Consider the following 20,352-nt stretch of genomic DNA (forward strand, 5'->3'; position numbering starts at 1 on the left):
GAAAATAATTTCAGGGATTCTTGACTACAGTTAAGCTGAGGGGAGAGGCAGGTAGTTCACAAAGCTGCCAGAAAAACAATCAAGCAAACACTATCAGTTTCACTTGTGCATGCAGCAGGCAAGCCAGCAACAAAGCACAGCTCAGCTTAGAGATGATTAAACAGATGAGAAATATTATCGGGCTTAAGGGAACAAGTTTAGCTGCAGTTACATAGAAACCAACTGTAAAAAGGCTTTATGATTTTTCCTCATTACCCAGAATGCAGAAATGAACTCAAGAGACCTCACACACCTCACAGAAGTTTCACAGTGTGATTATTTTTATGTTAAGACGGAAGTATAAGGGGACTTGAAACACCAGCACAGTTTGCCACAGGAATAAAATTATTCCCAAACCCCCAAACTAGAATGAGACGTTACCCATTGGAGTTCTATAATCCAGATACTGCAACTTCAGAGGGCACCCGTCATACACTCTACATTCTTGTACACTTATATCCATGCACACAAGATGCTGTTAAAGATTCACTTTTAAGTAAAGCCTTTTTTAAAAAAATAAAAATAAAAGCACTATACTACTAGAATTGTAGCTTTAAACCACGAAGCAATCAGAGCTTCAGAAAGCTCTTCTGTCATACCCAGAGAATGCCATGAATCACACGCACATTAGCAGATGTCGTGTGCAAATCTCTGCTGCAACACAAGGACAACAGACCTCAAGCACTTTGGCATCAAAAAGACGTCTGCATTTTAAGCCTCCTGCTGACAGCCATAACACTGTTAATTACAACTTAGAGCTTATAGTTGTGGGAGTGTTGCACAAAATACCAGAGCAATAAAAAATACATTCTGCACCTGTTTAAATGCACAGAAAATTTATTTGAAACTCTCAACCAAAGTATTTGGGTCAACAGTTAACACCTGAGGTACTAGCTAAAGCATCATTTAACTCCAGGTGCACATTGCAATACCAGCAAAAGAGCAAATTATTTAATACACCAGACGGGCAAGAGGTTTTGACGTAAGTCAAATCTGTGGTAGAAGTTAACCTTGGGGAAAACTTTAAAAGACTTTGTGTCTAACCTTAAATATAACGAAAGCCTGGCCACCCCCTTATGGTGTTTGCTGTAAGCCACCACAACCCAAAAGGAATATAGTTCTGATGTCCACTACCAAGCTAACCCATACAGTGCCTGTATGTCAAGAAAATTAAATGCCTCTGTACTGAGGAAAGAAATATGTAGATCCCACTGTGGGTTTGGGTTTTTCCTCTCTTCTTACAGGTCCCTGCTAAGGAATTATTTTTACACAGCCACTCTGCCAGCCAACTGATCCACCACACCAACGTAACTGACATCCTGGTCATCTTTGGATCTTAGGTGCTCTGGTAAAAACGCAGGCCTGTAAGCACTGAACGGAATGGAAGGAGAAGAATCCAAATTTTCTTTCCCCTCATCACACTAAAAGCATTTTCAAGACCATTCAGCTTACCTCACTGTAATTGCCTTGAGATAAAACTACTGCAGCTACCTCTCAGCACTTCATATTCCATACAAGTTTTGTGTAGACATCACAGTTACTGGAGTCAGTTTAAAAATGGGATTGTTCCTTTTCAAACAACTTTGTCAGGTTTGCTTATGAATACAGTTCAAAAAAATGCTTTTAAAATCATATTTCTCATCAGAAGCTACCAATAATGTTGGGGATTTTTTTTGAAATATCTGGGTATGTTGTCACAATATCACTACCTGGAGTTTTACCACAGAGTAATGTTTCCTGTATGTTTCAGTGTAGATCAGAACTTAGTTTTCTAGGTCACCTTAGAGATAAAATCCAAGCTGATAGCTTCAAGTAGTATTTGTGTGTTAACAATGCCTTTCTGCACACCCATTTCGCTCAGAAGGAATATTTCCATCTGACAGAAGAGAAGGATGTTTTATTCCTTGACACATCTGTTCCTTACCCTTAAAGTACATGCTTCATCTGCACTAAAAGTATTATCAACTGAATTTATGAAACACTTAGGCACATTAAGCATCTATGTAAATCTCTACTCGGCCCTTTATCAGGACAGAATAGGAAAAGAAGGCAAGGGGGGAGGAACAGCGAGGGGTCCAACTGGCAAAGTAACTGATCATCTCAACCACCACAGTCTTACATGAAATAAGAACTGACACACTGACACTCTCACGTGTAAGTGATATTAAAAGAAGGCAAGATGAATTTTAAAACATTTTATTGTACAAAAGATGAACCGAACCAAAACTGAAACATTTTCTACAATTTTAAGAGTTTTATTCTGCAACTTGTGCTTCCACATGCTTTTCCAAAAAGCCACGATAAAACAGCTCAGTAGTTCCACTTCCTTCTTACCAAGAGTATTGAACAAACTGTAGCTGTATCAAAATCTGTTGTTTATTCTTTGTATTCCAAGAACTGCTGAAGTCTTTTCTTATGTTCTGGAGATACTTGCACTGCACTAAAAAACAAAACACAGAACATAAGGTTTTATGTTAAATGTAATACACCACAAAATAAAGCCTCAAGCCAAAACTAAGTATACATTGAAATAAACAGCTACACTTGAGCTGAAATTTAGAAAACCCAGCTGTATGAAAAACCTGCGTTCCAAGAAAAACGCACAAAGGTAGATATTAATTATTAAAAGTGTCAGTTCTTAACCTCAACAGCTTTCACTACTGAAAGACACTTGTCCCCAGAAACCTCATCTACTTCTTTAGCCACGTAAATCATGGAATCACATACTGACAGAACATCCTAAATTGGAAGGGACCCACAAGGCTCATTCATCTCCTGGCTCCACAAAGGACTACTTAAAATTAAACCATGCATGTGAGAGTGTTGTCCAAATGCTTCTTGAACCCCAGCAGGCTTGGAGCCTTTTCCAGTACCCAAACATCCCCTTGATGAAAAACCTTTTCCTAATATCCAATATGAACTTTCCCTGATTCAGCTTCGTGAGCAATTGTTTACCTCGCAGGAGTCATTTAAGTAAGAAAGAATCTCTCAGAAGTGATCTCTCCTGTACTTCTCGTACTTCGAACTGAGTGACATTTCATCCCCACAGAGATGGGCAGATTCTGAAGGGTGTTTCAGTCCCACTTATTTAGAGGCCAAGTATAAGAGTCTGCCTGCTGTGATAGCAGCTGAGAGTCAGACAACCAAGAAGGGTGGGAACTTGATTATGTGGGGGCTGCACAGGTTTCTCAGAATTCTCTCCCCACTAAACAGATATTTGTCTGTACCTGATTTACTTTCTTTTCAACAGCTACAATTTAATAAATGAGTGGTATTCATGGACCGCTTCTAAAGAATTCATGAAAAATCACTGAACATCTGCCCAGAAATCTTTGAATAAGTTTCTAACAGGGACCATACATCTATGCAAGAATTTTGTAAGGTTCAACAAGCCAAAACACACTAAAATACCAAGTTAGAAAAACGTCTTAAAGGGATTCTTGCAAAAACATCCATTTTTCTACAGTAACATTTAACTGAACTAAATTTAGCAAGCAAGGAATCATGAAGTTCTTACTTTAAGTGTTCTCCAAAGACAGTAGTTATCCGGTACAGCGCGGTTTTCAGAGACGCTCTAAGTGCAAATCTTAGCGTTTTGTAAGATGTGTCCACCAGACTTCCTGAGATCCTGGGAGGTTTGCTGGAAACATGAGGCAGTTTGAAGTGTCTGTCTACAACCTAATTGAGAAAAAAAAAAAACACAGATTAGCTTACTTCATCTGTTTAATTACTTTATAATAGAACTAGCAACATGTCCATGTTAAATAAAGCACAAAAAAGAAGCACAAGTTCAGAAATTCACTAAGATATGCATCTAAGACCAAGCTTTGTATTTGAGACCTTTCATTTCTAGGCCATCAATATGAGCACAGAAAGATGTTCTGTGAAATAAGATTCTCTGATAATGAGTCTTAAAAGCTAAGCACAGCACACACACTGAAGTATGAAACCAATTCTGTTCTGTATTATGCCTTGATTCCTTAAAAAAAAGTGGCTTTCCCCTTTCCTTCCCCCCAGTGCTGGTTCTTGGAATAGATAACTTATACTGAAGAGCTTAAATAACCTCAAAATTCTTTCCAAGAATCTCCTCCATTGAGGAAGTATAAAATGATTATTTCAATAAGACATGCATAGCCTTGAAAACAAATGTGCCTTTAAAAAAAAAAAAGTACTCATTTCCAAACCTCGATAATTTGAACAATTTGAGTAATGCCTTAGTGTTAGTAGAGAAACACCACGCTGATCTTATCTCCTGTGATTTGCAATGTCTTCAAGTGCTTTGGGTTGCACAAGGAATTGTGTACAGCAACTAAAGATGAAGCCCTAACTACGCTTAAAATATAATAAGTTTGCTGCATCCCTGAAACAAGGTTTAACTGAGCACTTAGCACCATTTATTTTTTAAGTGAAACATGCCAGTAAAAATGTGGCTTCTACATTTCATAAATCTAACGAGGTTTTTATTCAGCTGTTTCATAATTAACTTAGCAGCTATTAGCTGTTTTGTTTAGGTTATATGCAGATGAGAAGCTATTTATGGCAGTGACAACTTTAACGTTATGATTGGTCAGCAGTATCAAAATATAAAATTAACAAAACTCCTTCTCCTCTAATAAGCTTGTTCAGTGGTAAGGAAAAGTTAATGGTTTTCACCTCCTGAAGCGTCAGTAGAGTATTCAGGATAGCTGGCAGGGTAGTTTGAACAACTCCAAACTGGTCTTCAGTAAAAGAAGCTGCTACCAAATGAGACAGACCTTTGGGGAGGGAAAAAAGTCCGCTATAATTACAAGATTCTCAACTTGTGAACCATTTACAACAATCCCATTTTTGCATGAAGATTCTCCTAGTGTGGTGGAATTCTTAAGACTACAGCCAAGTAACAGGTACCTCAGCTTTGACTTGCTTCAGGACTAAATCAGACACTGGTTTGACAGCTGTACAGTTGCTTGAGATTAATAAAGGAAGTGATATGATAAATAAAATAATTTTTAAAAGAGAATTGTCTCCCTTTGCACTCCTCTGATCGGAACTGTACCTGACATCAACCAAAAGACAAGACCTATTTCACAATCCCAGCGATACAGAAACATTTCTGGATCATTTAACTTTTTGTTCAGCTTGTACAAGAACTTTACTACTCCGAAGGGAAATTTGGATTTAGCTTCCCCTTCTTGGTTTATTAGTTTATCCTATTTTTAAAATTGTACAGCCTAGCCCCTTGGCCCCTGTTAAAACACAAATGGCACTTTCCGCTCATGTGTAAAGCTGTAGGTATTATTCCCATCTCCGAACTGTATTTCTTGGCTCATCACCTTCAGTCTGGCACAGCCAGTCTTATCTGCCCATAAAACATCTAACCTAGGAAGCTGATCAATGTTTGCACAGTCTAATACTATAAAAGATTCCATAAACACTGCTATTTGCTCTTGACTTTGAAACAAACAAGAAAATCCTGTTGTGCAACCACACACTCACTGTTATTTTAAATCTCTCTGGACTATCTCTTCCCAATTATTTTTTAATTTATTACTTAAGTGCCTCCCCATCACTCCCTCCCTCTGCTCTCTGTGATTAACAAGAGAAAAATTCAAACCCTTTTTACAGCAGGCTTACTTCCTAAAAACATTGTAAGTTTATTACTGAAACTAATGTAAAAGAGATTCATGTTGGAGAAAAGCAACAGAAATCAAGTTCAGGAATTGCTACCAAATCTCTACAGAGCAAATTAAAGGTGCAGAAAAGCTGGGAACAGAAACCGCTTACCTTCCAATGCCCAGATGTGCATTTGGGCATCAGAGAAAACAGCTTGGATGGAGGCCTCTGGATGCTGAGAAGAAATCAAAGCATTCTGAGTGCAGGTTCTAAACAGTGTCACCAACATTGCAGGTTTCAATTAAGGTATCAGACATCTGACAGGGTCACATCCCTCCCCTCAGAAAAGATCTGCAAGGCCAGCAAACTTTAGGGAACGCATAGAAAAATCTGATCTTTCAATAAACCAAAGTTCTTTTGGGGCAGGAGCTGCCCACAAAGCTATAGCTCCAACTGGAACTTCCAAAAAAAAAAAAAGAAAGTATATCAGCTAACAAGCTTCCGAGGGCTAAATAAGCAATACAATCCCTCCATTCCTGTTTCATCGTCTTATTTGATTCAGTCTCCATTCCATTCTGATCCGTCTAACTGATCAGAAAACACTGCTGTACACGTAAGCATGAGTCATTTTCACATGCACAGAAAAGATCTGCATATAAAAATATGAACTTTACTTGCAAGAAACATTTAAAACTATGAAAAACAAAGATCTACTGTAGCGGAGAGTGCTTCTGTAAAACTTAATTGAACAAAATTCAGTTATATGAAGAGCAATGCTCAATTGGTTTTCTGCATAAATACTACACAAGTTTAGTTTAAGCTCTCAAGTTCACCTGGAAGGCAGTAGTTATGTTAGTATGAGTATTTCAAAAGGAGAAATTCCCAGCATTCCAGCTACCATTTCTCCCACAGAGGAAAACTATGAAGCATTCACTTGGTACACAGACCTGACAAAAAGAAATTAACTGAATTCTAACTTTAACTAGAGGCCATATTATCTAACAATTAGCATACAGAGACAATTGCATTTTTATGTTCTCACTTGTGTTTTACTACACGATACTTTAAGCAAAGTGCAGTTTATAGACAGCCTAGTTTAAACGAGTATTTTTATTCTTTTATGCATGTATAGAATTCCTGCTGCAGTAGGAATCAGTCACAGAATCATTCAGGTTGGAAAAGGCCTCTACGATCATCTAGTCCAACCTTTAACCTACTACTGACAAGTCCACTTCTAAACTGCGCCACTCTGCTCTACATCTACGCGTTTCTTGCAGAGCTCCAGGCACAGTGACTCAACCACTTCCCTGGACAGCTATTCCAACGCCACACAACCCTTTCAGTAAGGAAATTTCTTCTAATATCCAACCTAAACCTCCTGTGGTGCAACTTGAGGCTATTTCCCCTCGTCTTAGCACTTGGTGCGTGAATCTCACAGTAAAAACAACAGTGTACATATGGAAAACCTTAAATTAAAAAAATAATTTTGTAATCATTGCTACATGTAAGAAGCACAACGACAAAGCAGATCCCATCTGCGCATGCATTTGTAGACTATGCTGCTCAGCCACAAAACAAGACCATGACTACCTTGCTGAAGAAATACATTATCAGCGCTCGTCTTGACAAGAAGTTTTTTATCTGAAAAGAAATAGAAAATTTAAAATATTGCATTTATCTGAAGGTATGCACAGTTGGACCTCCTCAACTCTACTATTTTTTCCATAGTAAAAAGGAATTGGGTGTGGGGGGAAAGGTTTTTTTTATTAAGTTATGTAAGATAATTGGAGAAGGAAGTGTTCATTCAAAAAAATGAAAAGTTCTTTCAGCAGCGAGAACACCTAAGCTGTGCTGGCTGTAACTTATCTGTGCCGCAACTTTTACTCTACCTGTTCTTGCTTGTTCTGAAGCCATGTGTAAATAAAGCTGGGCTGTACTGCCTCACTGCCAACTCTTGCAACAGAGAGCACTGGGAAGGATTCGTGGTGGGAACCATTCATTTGCAGACCTACAAGAGAAATGCAGTCTCTTGAAAAAACCAGTTGCTGTCACTTTAGTCCTAAAGATACAGATCTCTACTGCCATCTGTTACACCTATGACTGGAAGGCTAAGAACAAGTGTAGTGGAAGAGTGTCTACCTGAACCTGATGTCCACAGCTTTGGTCCCCTTCTCATAACATGAGGACTTTGGACTGATCCATGCCAAGGAGAGTTTAAATCCAGAATTCCCACCTTGGAGGTTAAAGCAGGTGAACTGAAAGGTGAGCCAATATCAGACCCAGGTGATGTCTTTGAAGGCATTAGGGGCGATTTAACCAGGGAAGACATGGAGGCTCTGTGAATGACGTTAGACCTCTGTGACTGGAATGGCATGTCTTCTGTCACCGCAGCTCCTGACAACAGAAACACACTGCGTGTAAACAAACAGGCTGACACGTATGAAATAGGTAATGGGTCTGCTATTTGATTGCTATTTCAACAGCTTCTGTATGGTCAGAATTCTCATTAATGGACATTGTTTCCACTGTGGTCTTGCAAAGAAGTAAAAAATCAACATGAGTATGAAGTTGAAAGTTCATCAGTTCAAGAACAAGTGAGAAGATCTGTCTGGATCCCCCCCCCCCCCCTTTGCTAACTAGCATTACTATGTGCTGGTATGTATCAATGTAAGGTATGTTTTTAGTATTAAGTACCAGAAAACAAAGCTGCTTAAGGACAATCCCGACGTAAGAATGCCAATTCTTCCTCATTCTGCTTGGTAAGTTAGAAAGACACGTCAGTGTCAAATTCCAAGGCAACAGCAGCACTAGAAGAAATCCACCTCTGACATGCCAACAGTTCCCTGCTGTTCCCAGGACAGGAGTATACTTGTGTCCCAGGCACTGACTGCTAAGGGATTCAGTTACCTGGCAGCCCTCGTGCTAACACAGCTCTGCTGCCAGGAACGATGCCTGAGTCCGTCATGTGAAACACCCCAAATGCTTGCCAACCGCACACAGCTCACTCGAGTCAAACTGGCTTTTCTTTTACTACCGTGATACTCGGTAAACTGCATGAACATATTCAAAGTCCCTATAACAACAAAACAAAGAGTAATTTCACCATCTTAAACTAATCACAAGAGCAGCCACACAAATCATAATGCCTCTCTTGGCGAGACTTAAGTTCTCCCTGTAATAGGCTCAACCACTTACTAAAATTGTGATAGTTACTTTCTTAATTAATGCAAGTGTGGAAAAATACACTGTATTGAACATATCATACAAAGCAAAACAAGTAAGCATGCTCTTTCAAAGTTCTCCATTTATTCTGGGGTTATTGCAACAAGAATAGTTAAAATTAAATTGGGGTTGGGAAGTGTTGTTTGTTTTCTTTTTAATTGTTTCCATTTATTTGCAGAAAACCCCACTACTCATTTTTCCATATAATTAAATTCATACTAACGTACCTATGTAATCTATAGGTATTTCCATGCATTATAAACTCTTATGAGCATTTCCTCACAGTACCTGGAGTCTGTGGAGGTACTTTCATCTCTCCTGCTTGCTGTTTTGCTCTCCCGTTTGCTGCTGCAGCTTCCTGCTGTGTGATCAGCCGCTGGGTCAGATCACTCAGAAGACTCAAACACTCCCTCGATATCGCAGTCCAGTTGTGTGGGTGCCCACCTAGCAGCATGCAGACAAAATGAAACGCAGTAGGCATGTTTGATCCTGATGTTCACCACTGCATCTATTCTGACAGTGCACATTTGCTCTCAGCTTAAGCTTCAAAGACCATAGTGCCATTCAATTTCTGAAAAGCCACTGTGTTTTCACTGCGACCGTTTATTTATACTGAAAGGAAAATGAAAACATGGACAGATTCTACCCTCTGTCAATGAATAACTCTAAAATAGACTTCAGCAAAACCCATTAAGCAAGTGGGAAACGCAGGCAGTTTGGCCCATCAGATCTGATATCTGCTAAACAACTAAAATGAACCAAGTGATACCAACGGTGGTGGTAAACAATTCTGAAGTAGTGCAAACATCAGAATTCCTGATGAGGTGCCACAAAGTTTTTGAAGTCTTCTAGGCAGTTTCAATTGCCCTTCTCTGCCCTATCTTTGTATATAGCAAGAGGCTTGTGTACTAATTAGAATCATAGCCATTGTTTGCTTTCAAAACTCCAGTGGTGACTCATTATTTATGCTCAATTTAATCTCACATCTGACCATTAGGCTCACATACACATCTGTTAGATAACTCAGTTTAGACTGTTTGATGGGTGATGTCAAGAGGACCCTGCTTTCAATACTTTAAGACCTGTGTTTCCTCATGGCTGTCATTTAAATCAAACAACAGGGACCAATGTTTATTGAGTTTAGTAGACGAAATGATATGAATACAGGTAATTAAGCATTCTTTTGGAACAAGCATCAGAGAAATACTTTTACTTATGAGGTCTTCCAGATTACATAGCATACATCACAGCATTAAAAAAAAAAAGACTAGTCAAAGCATCGACTAGCATTAAAAAAAAAAAAAAGAAAAGAATCAACATGAGAGAGCTTTTATAATTACCTGGCTGACTAAGGCTAAAGACTTCCTGCCGTCGAACAGGGGAATACTGGGAAAGCAACATCAAGTCTTGCAAGGCTAAGAACTGCAAAGGAAAATGTTTTAGTTCACACAAAGTCCAAGTGGGTTCCTTAAAAACTGTACTTACACAAACAAATACAATCGCTAATGAAGACTGAGTTTACAAAGACTAAAACCAGCACAGTGACAGGAGAAAAAGTGGCGGCAAACGACTGCACGTGTCCCTGGAACCACTTTGGATGGGGCTGCCGAGTAGAGCTTCAGAGAACTTTACCGTTCTTTACAAATGACCTACCGCACTATTTTTTTTAATCTTAACAGCTAACAATGCGGACAAAAAGAGCTCAGAAGTCTAAAGACAGAACTGTTTTAGCAAGCCAGAGCTCAGCTGCAGCGCACCATACGGTACAAAACCTAATAGTGCTTTTTTCATGTAATTAACTAGTTAACGTGGCAGTCCAATGATAGCCGGATTTCTCTCACTATGCAAGATCCAATTATAAACTAGACACTTTAGTTAACTGCTGAGATTATAAAGCAGATTGTGCTGTGCTCAATTCTTCCCTGCAGATCCTTTGATAACGCAAAGCTGAAAACAGAATTCAAACGAATTGCAGCTTATTATACCTTTAGTTTTATCAGAGATCTGTATAATCATTAAGTATGGATCTTCCACGTGCAGAATATTACCTTCATTTACATAATGCTTCTTATATGAGGTCAATTTTATTTAATTATAACCAGTAAGTTTGATTAATGTCTACCATAGATGGACCAAAATTACTCTCCTTTACTCACAGATTTTAGTTGTTTTTGTATTATTGTCTTTTGGGGAAAAAACATCTCAATTCCCAATATAAATATGGAAATAATTTTTAATTTCAAGAGAGATCACATGTTACAACTCAAGCATAAGCAGTATGGGCAAAACATTAGAAGTGTACAAAGCTATGACAAAATTCCTGTTTACTTGACAGAGACCCAAAGCTGAAAAAGTTTAAAAAACACGTGTCATTAACCTTTTTTTGTGTTAGCATCAGTACAAACTAGCGCATGTGTTGCGGACAAATACCTCCCACCTCTAATTAAAGTAGTCTGTCTTCAGGCTAAAAGTAGCACAGCATAGTGAGCACCAGCAGATGTCACTACTAACCAAGTTTTCACCACTGAGCGAAACTGCCTTCTTGAGTGTGCTGAGGAAGCTGTTTAAAAAATTAAGAACTAGCACCGCAGTTAAAGTAACTGCTACACAGAAGAGCACGGTTTCAGAATCACCTTCCTAGCACACATCTAGCCAGGAAGATGGAGGAAGACCACTTACCTTTATAATCAGGGGAGGGTTGCTGTTTAAGATTTTAGGCAGGCACTGGTCTGTCTCCTCAGCAAAAGTTGGCTGAACAGGAAAATGATGTGTCTAAATATAAACATCAGAAATCGTGTTATTCAGAGCAAAACACAAGGAAAAAAGCTTATGAAACACCACACCTGAGCTGTTACTTGTTAGAAGAACATTGAACTACAAAAGCACGTACCCAATTGCTTCAACTTACTGTAAGCTAGCTTGAACAGCAAGAAAAGAAGTCTACTCTTTACATTTAAAACCGCAGTCTCAGAAAATCCAGCTACCTTTATCTTCAAATACCTTCCATGTATCCATATAGTTAGGCACATCATATCGCTACAACAGTAACCTAAACTACACACTTGTGGGGAAAAAATCTAGCAATGCCACACAGAGAAACAAGACAAATCTACACTACAGGTCTGTCTTTAATAGCACAACCAATATGGTGAAAACCAGAGGGGTTCCTTTATCAAATAAAGGAAGACTTTAGAACTCCTCTCTTACACTGTTTCACTGATAAACTAAGAAGTTCTTAGGCATGATATCTGTATTCTGTGCTTTAACAGAATTTGTTTCTGGTCTTGCAGCTACATTGTTTAAAATGCAAACTACAGTGCTTAAAATTTTATCAAATATTTCATCTTTTTAACACTACTTAACATGAATTGGGCACAGATTACCTGTCTGTCCCGTGTCACTGTTCTTGTATTATAGACCATTGCTTTTTTTCCTCTTCCCTTTCCAACTATGAAATCGAAATTTATAATAGCAATTGCTTTCAGAGGGTTAATAAAGTGACTGTGTAGAACTGACTGAAGTTTACATCCTTACTGCCTTTTCTGTTAACACACTGCAACCATTTGCAAACAGCTCTGGAAGTGTTCTAAGCTAATCAAAGATTTCAGGCGGGTAAGCTTGTCTTTTGTTCAGCAGTCAAAAGGGCAACATCCATTTTATATCTTCACAACTCGATGCTTCTTTTCTTTTCGATACTTTTGTAAGTGATACAATAATTAGTGACTTACAAGGTCCACTGGCACTTCAACTATTATCCTCTGAAACAGGTTGTTCACACATCAGAGCTGCTGTTCAGCTGTCTACAGATTCTGCCATCATTACAGCAGTTATGCTTGACTTGTTGTTAATCCTTTTTCCACATACAATCACAACAAACAGAGACCTTTTAAAATTAAAGCTAATACTCCAAGAAGCACTGTGTAACCTTTCATCCCTTAAGAGTGCTTCATACCAGTACATTGGCCAGGGATCTAAACCTCACTTGTTTTCCTACTGATATGCAGTTTAAGACAGTGTTCAAAAAAAAAATAATCCAAGTTAGATGAACACTTTTTCTTCAATTCTTACAAAGAAATATCTGGATTAGCCAAATATCAAAACCCCCAATTCTCTGGTGGCAAGACTTCCTCCTCACCCCTCCAACCCCCATCACCGTCTCAGATTTATTTTTAATAAGATTCATTATATATTTAAATGGTCTTTTTTTAGCCATATTAATTTGTAACAATGATTGAATGAAAAAGCAAAAATTTTTTAATTCCCAAGATTGCTTGGGGTCTATTTTAATACTGCAGCCTGAATTCTATTAACATGTCTCTACATAGGAGAACTGTGGATTTTGATGACTTGTTGAAATTTGAGATTTCCAGAGCTTAGCTCACAGAACACTGACATCATTTTCTTCTCTTTTCTACTGAGAAATTGGATTGAGAGCTATACATTTCCTGGGTGTATTATCTTCCCATGTAACCTGCAGCTGTTTGTCACAAGTCTTTGGATAGTCCCACGCTCAAACACAAAATCATTGCATGGGAACACAGCCAGAGACCAAGCTGACAAGTCCTGCCAGGCACTAAAGGGTCCTGTGCTGGCACAGCATCCTGACACCCAAAGAGGACAAAGAACAGGTGCAGTTTCTATGAAGTACAAAGATACGTTTTTGAAAAAAAGTATCTGTGAAACACTGTATTATACCTTCAGCATTGCAACTGAATACTAACCTCTGTAGCATAGATCTTGAAGAGTAACCAGGCAATGTACCAGGTAATCAGAAGAAATGCACCACATAACCAGGTATGGTAGAACAAAGAGAGGTCCAATAAGCCACTCAGAGTGTCAAGGGGATGCAATTTCCTGCAGATAAAACATCAAGAAGATACAAGTATTTTTATTACGGAAGACATCTATTGTAAGCTGTATTCTTGCAGTTGATGCCGTTGTAAAGTTGCCTTTTTATTTTCCTCCAAAAAGTTTCCTAAAGATGCTAAGGGATCCCATTTCTTTAATTTTTCAGTAATTGATTAAATGAAATTAAAATTACTGAAATTAAGGAAAAAACTAATACAAAATAAGTATTAATGACCGCAGTCATTTAAGGCATTAAGAGCTCCAGCTTCCCCATTTTAAGAGAAATGATAGCCGTATTTAAAATGCAAATATGCTGAAAACCACAGAAGCAGATAAAACACGTGAGATTGGGAGAGATCAGCCTCTTTTAGGTTTATGAAAATAAAGGATATCAAAGAGGATTTCTTAATGACCATCTATAAGATGATTTCTACTGGGGTGTTGTTGGCTCTCTTCAGATTTATTTCAGAAACGTCCAGTGCTCCCCAAGTTCTGCACTGGGAAGCGAGGGACAAAGTCTCACTACATGCAAAAAACCAAGTTGCTAAGAAAAACCAAGTCACTAAGCTGGACTACTTTAGCAAAGGGAGCTGTTGGCAATATTCTCCTGTAAGTACTGTAAGCACAAAGTATTACCCACCTGTCTATGTGAAGATCCATTGTGGTACTTATCCATACTTTCGGGATATAACCTAGGGGAGAAAAAAACACAAAACAACAAAAACAAAACACTGAAACAAGTAAAACACTGACAAGCATGTACACAAACAGGCCAAAAAGAAGATCAAAGTACAATGCACGTACAGAGACAGAATGGCTTTGTAACATGCATGCACTAGGAAACAATCTGCCTTTCGGTTTTCTTTGCTTTGTCTTTTTTTAAAAAATAGGAACAAGAGAATGAGAAAAGGCTTCAGGACAGCAAATTTACAGAGAGATGTAGATCTTATTACGAGTTTTCTTGCTAGCTTCTCAGCATTGGAATTATTTCTGTTTCTGCCCTAACAAAAGAGGGCTAACATTAATTAATATTAATTCTCACCACAGCTCAGGCAGCATCAGAGTGCTTTTAAGAGAGTGGAAATTGATAGAGATGCACTGTAATTGTAATTTACCCCCTAACGTAAATAAAATGGAAGCAATTCTAGCATACTTTTACATTATTTAGGAGTATAACTACAACCATAACAACAACAACAAAATCACTGATTTTTTGGAAGTCCAGCCCAATCATCCCCATGAACATAGAATATTCACTATACTTTTAAGGAATAAACTTTGGACTCACTCAGAAAGGAGGCATATTGCTTTTTTTCTCCCAACAATAAAAAATGCATTTGGAAGTAAAGCCAAAGTGCTAATTTTTGCTTTAAAATAGTAAAAACATACTAACACTACACACATTGAAGTCATACCCACTGCCAGTATGTCAGGTTCACCTCTAAGGCTGTGTTCCCAACGCCAGGCAACAGAAGGAACAGGCCAAGGCATGGAGATGTTTACCCATGTTATAAAAGATTTGGGAATATTTAAAGAAAAAAGGGAATATAAATTACAGTTGAAAACAAAATTTTGCATTCGCACTTTGGAATATTTTTGCACATTTTCAGGTCTTTTTGACACAGATCAGGATAGACATACAAAGAGCAGCCCAAAGCATAAGGTTTTCAAATGCAGGCCTGTAAAATGCTCGCTGGTTAGTTTGGTAGCTCCTCCTGTGTGCGAGTTACTTCACAGCTGCCTGTAATGAGACTTCCCTCACAGAAGAGACCAACCAGAGACAATCCTCTGGAGGAGGACCAATGTTTCAGCACAGCGTCCAAAAACACAAGATTTCAGGCTAGAAAATTACTGTTCCCTGCTGTCTTCATAGAATACTGTCATGTTCTTACAGTATTACCAACTAGGTAAGAAATCCTTACAGAAGGTGCTAATCTCCTTGGAGAAGAAACATTTCTCACATACTAAACAAAATTCTAAGACGCTTTAAGAATTAATACTAGTGCATGAGCACTGTGCCTTTTCTCACCGTTTGAGAGAGCTGTTACATCTCTTTGCTTAAGTAAGTCTGTATGCCTGCAGCAAGCTACCTGAGGGGCTGAAAACCAGCACAAAACGCCTGCCTGCCTGAAACAATCAGTTTTCAAAAATACAGGAATTAAAAAATTAGAGAACTTCAGGAATCCTTACCAAAAAAGTAATATGCAACACAGAAGTTTCTAACCAAATACAGCGATTCCACACAACTGTGTTTAACAAGGAGAGGCAAAGATCTTCTGAAACGTAAGTACTTGTATTGCTAAAAACAAAAACATTAGTTTAATATTCTGCATTCAGAACAAAGCAACGAAATGGTAAAAAAATAATGACAATGTCCTTAAAAACTTCTGGTCAAGACAAATTTAAAAAAATAGGTTAAGGCAATGCCAAGTGTTGCACCTACTATTTATTCTCCCAGGCAATTTCTGTCATTTTAGAATCATCTCTACTTTTCATCCCTTTCCTTGTAGCGGTATGAAAATGTATAGGGAAAAAACTGACTGCATACAATGGGAAACAATAAAAAAAGCTGCCTAATGCAAAACAAACAACAGACATTTCATCTGCTAGATTTCAGGTTAGATTAACAACTGTTCCATTAAAACGCAGGGAAAATTCAGATATATGAGAGTTATATTGCCAGCAATCCTCCAAGCAGCAACAGCGGTGTAATACTGATGCCCTTCTCCGTGCAAACAAATTACATCTTTCCAAAAGAACAAAGCAACCTGTCTGACACTGTATGTAAATGAAGCAAAAGCAATTTTACTTTTTATTCAGCTAAGCTGCATTTAAATTAAAAAAAAAAAAAGAAATAATAATATTTGAATAATACAACTCTAAAAAATACTAACTAAAGCATCACCAAAATGATGCTCGGTGTGCTGATAAACTGAATGGGCATAGATTGACTTAAAAGTGTTCCACTAATACAACCAACCTCGTGTAAAGGCACATTTTGCCAAATTGGTTGGACTTCGTAAATCTAGGAATCATGTAAAGTTAGCGGCTGCTGTGAGACCACGTGAACAGAAGAAATACTTTTGAGATGATGTTTCACAAGCCACCCCTCACCACTTCTCACTGGTGAGATTTCTGCAGAACTGCTCGAGGCTCCTCCAAAGGGATTAATGCAATTCCTGTTTCATAGCAGCACACACATGAAGTAACTTCGGAGGCTGAGTTTTAAGCAACTATCTATATGCTATTTAGACTTTAAATAATGTGGTATGCCATTGCAACTGACATTATTTTTATTTTTTAAAATACTCATGATTTTCAGCTTTTAGGTGACCTTTTTTTTGTCAGTCCCTGAAGTTAACGATCAGTTTGTGGATACCGTCTCTTTCCAGAAGCTCACTTTCTGCAGTGAAAGTGATCTTAATCAACTTCTAAATGCAACAGAGGGGCTTCGTCAGTCTGGATTTCTATGTTCATTTGAAAGGGGCTGAGCAGGAAGAAGGAAGGTGAACACCACTGGCATCGGAAGCTATGTGAGTACACACTTCATCTATTAGTGAAAGTTATCAGACAGCTGGTACAGCCATATTAAAAAAAAAAAAATCAAGGCTTTTTTGATCAGTTTCACTTAGACATCTTTCCACAAAGGTATTTAAATCTCTTACCTGTATAATTGGAAATGGCAAATAATTCATGTTGTTAATAAGATACAAGAGACTATAACTGTATCCAATGAAAGCTCCAGAAAGTAGAAAAAAGAGGTGATACTCATTTAGGCACATCTGAGGAACAGCATCTTCTGGGCTAAAATAGAGAACTTAGTATTAATTCAAAGTTTAAAAAAAAAAGTAGTCGTTCTAGTCTTTAGAAGTTTGAATTGGAAGTTCAATTTTACTCTCCTGATCAGTACCCATGATGATATCTCAGTAGGTTTTTTCCTAAAGTACAACGCTCACTATCTTTGTAATTTATATACGAGGATGCTTCTGATATTCAGTATGTCACATCAACCAAAAGACTGAGAATCAGTTCAAATAACCGTTCTGTCACCATTCGACTTTCCATTAACAGTTCCAGCAATTCTGTTTTTCTGGCCCAGTTATCTCTCTACGCATCACAATATTTATAAAATAGGATACTGCCTAGCCTTTATTAAAGGCTATCAACAAGAAATATGCTCATTTTTGATAGTACTCAAATTTTAGCCTTCTGCTTAAAAAAAGGCCATGGGTAAATACATTTTACAATATAAATTCTTTGCGTAATTTATCCTTAACGCTCACGATTACCTTTCTGAAGGTGTGCAGGGCACAGCAAGAAACTGGAACTTCCCTTTTGTCATAACTGCAGCGCACCAAGCAACCAGCATTCCCATTACAGCGTGAACAGCTGAATGGATAACTTGCTGAGGATGAATAATTTTTCCTATCAGCGCTAATCGAGAGCATGGTATCGATGGCACAACTGTAAATAAAAGCCAAAAGTGAATTTTCAGTTGTTACTAACAAAAACCCCCATTTGAAAAGAATGCCACTGGCACCAAAGAACTTTTCAGCTGCAGTCAGCCTCTAGTAAAGAAATCAACGAAGCAGCTAAGCTGAAGGGGGTGTCAGCCATGAAGTAAGCAGGAATCTGAAATGCTTTTCCTTTGGCTGTTGGAGCCCCCCTCGGACTCACACAAGTCCACTGTTTTCAAGGCCTCCCTGCGTCACTGCAGTAATGAGTAAATACAAACCATTACCTCTGCCTAAAACTAACTTCTCTCTACATTAATTTATAAAGAAATCTGTCAGTGCTAAGTACATTGAATGTAAACGCAAATTCCTTAAATGGCCATCCGTTTTAAGCCAGGTTTTATAGCGAGTTCAGCAATGCGTATAACCCACCTGCGTAGAATTCGACGTTGAAGATGCTTATTACCAGTATCACCACAGACATAAGGAGGATACAAAAGATGACATACGAAGTATACAAATCATTGAAGGAGTCTAAGATAAGAAAAAACAATTATTGCTCAGAAGATTGCAGTAACAAAGCAGTGACGTTAATTAACAGAGTAACAGTTAAGCCTTTAACAATAACCCATTGAGTGCACAAAGAAGAGCAATGTTCAAAGGACTGTAATCTCATACTAGATCTGCCCAGCTGTGTGACACTTCTGGATACAAATACACTTAAGTTTCACATAAAAAGTACTTTATACCCTTAAAACTAGTTTTCTGATAAGCCACCACTCAGAGCTTTATTAAAAGTAAAATCAACGTGAATTTAACCGTAGGTGATGTTACACAGCTTCCCTTTGCTTAACAAAAGCTGTGACCATACGGTCACACTAGGCAGATAAGAAACTCCTCACAGAATAACTGATTTTGTTTAGTTGTCTTTCAGGCCTTTATATTTCCAAAGGCAAAAAGAAATCAAGTTTCTCTGCCTCGAGCAGCTAAACGCTCACAGGTATCAAGCTTCCAGCTAAACGCTTCCCTTAATTTTCTGCGCGTACGCTGGAGGGAGAGAGAGCTCACCACATCGAGCGTGCTCTTTTGGGAATTCCACTTGAGATTCAAAGCATCGTGATGTGAGGAAACTTAAGTGCTTCACGGAAGGAGCAGTTGCCCATGGTGGAAAGGGGAAGCGTGTCCAAGTCCTCAAAGCAGAGGGCTGCCCCTATCACCTCATTTTTTCTCTGAAGGATATACTTATTGCTGCCTAGAGAAAGCCACGGCTACGGTGGTTACAAGTAACGCAGAATTTTACACTTCAAAGCCTGCACACCACTTAGAAACGCACAAAGAAGGGAAACGCAAAGCCAGGCAGCCTCTACCCGTCCCGAGACCGAGCCCAACACAAAGATGGGGAACGAAACACAGAGAGGCTTTTTGTAGGGCCACAAAGGCACCAAGGAACACCTCGCTAAACGCCTGGCTCTACACCGGGCGCTAAGGCACCGGGCCCGGGCCACCCACCGGCGATCCAGCGCAGCGGGCGGAGCGGCTGGGCGCGGCCGAGCAGCACGAAGGCGGCGGTGCAGGCGGGCAGCAGCAGCACGGACCAGGCGACGGCGGCCGCCAGCCTCCAGCCCAGCACCTGCGGGAGGCAAAACGGCGTCAGGGGGGTGGGCAGCGGGACCGGGGGAGGTGGGTGGGGGAAGGAGGGGGTCGGGGCCGCGCTCACCTGGCGGAGCAGCGCCCGCTGCCGGCACGAGGCCGCCGCCTCCATGGCCGGGCCCGCGCCGCCGTTCGAAGGGGCCGCCGCCCGCCGCCCCCTTCCTCTGAGGCGGCTTCCGGTGCGAGGCGCGCCGGGAAAGGAGCGGAGCGGCGGCCGGTAGGGGGGGGAGCGCGCCCGGCCCCAGAGGGAAGGGGGGGGAGGGACTACAAGTCCCGGCGTGCACTGCGCCGCGGGGGGGGGGGGGGGCCGCTGCGGCATGGGGGCGGGGCGAGCTCCGCCTGAGGAGAGAAAATACCCGGGAGGGCCGGGGGGGCACACCTCAGGGTCAGCCCCTGTGGGGAGTCTGAGGTCGCCGCCAACCCAAACCAGTCACGTTCTCTGAATTTTAAGGTTTTTTTTAAACGTGTTGACAGTACCACGTATCAAAAAATGTATTTTTGAGTCCTAAAAGGTACCCAGGAAGAGAAAGGGGCCGTGCGGGAGGAA

At 39.6% G+C, this 20,352-nt stretch overlaps 1 protein-coding gene across 2 annotated transcripts; it reads right to left on the reverse strand.

The window, feature by feature from the left end:
* Positions 1 to 2,219: 2,219 nt before the first annotated feature.
* NDC1 (NDC1 transmembrane nucleoporin) lies at positions 2,220 to 20,025 on the reverse strand. 2 transcript variants are annotated; one of them, XM_083846633.1, is made up of 18 exons: positions 19,873 to 20,025; positions 19,665 to 19,785; positions 18,588 to 18,689; positions 17,991 to 18,165; positions 17,367 to 17,505; positions 15,892 to 16,000; positions 14,342 to 14,393; positions 13,575 to 13,707; positions 11,533 to 11,625; positions 10,194 to 10,275; positions 9,142 to 9,297; positions 7,771 to 8,025; positions 7,521 to 7,639; positions 7,222 to 7,272; positions 5,803 to 5,866; positions 4,693 to 4,793; positions 3,557 to 3,717; positions 2,220 to 2,479 (listed from the first exon to the last, which is right to left on the reverse strand). In XM_083846633.1, the coding sequence occupies exons 1-18, from the start codon at positions 19,915 to 19,917 to the stop codon at positions 2,416 to 2,418; spliced, it is 2,022 nt and encodes a 673-aa protein (XP_083702759.1). In that variant the 5' UTR covers positions 19,918 to 20,025; the 3' UTR covers positions 2,220 to 2,415. The 2 variants fall into 2 exon arrangements, with proteins under 2 accessions (XP_083702759.1, XP_083702760.1); XM_083846634.1 differs by lacking the exon at positions 19,665 to 19,785 and having other exon boundaries at positions 19,873 to 19,967.
* Positions 20,026 to 20,352: the final 327 nt, after the last annotated feature.

The sequence above is a fragment of the Anser anser genome (assembly GCF_964211835.1).
Source record: "Anser anser genome assembly, chromosome: 8".
Classification (NCBI taxonomy): domain Eukaryota; kingdom Metazoa; phylum Chordata; class Aves; order Anseriformes; family Anatidae; genus Anser; species Anser anser.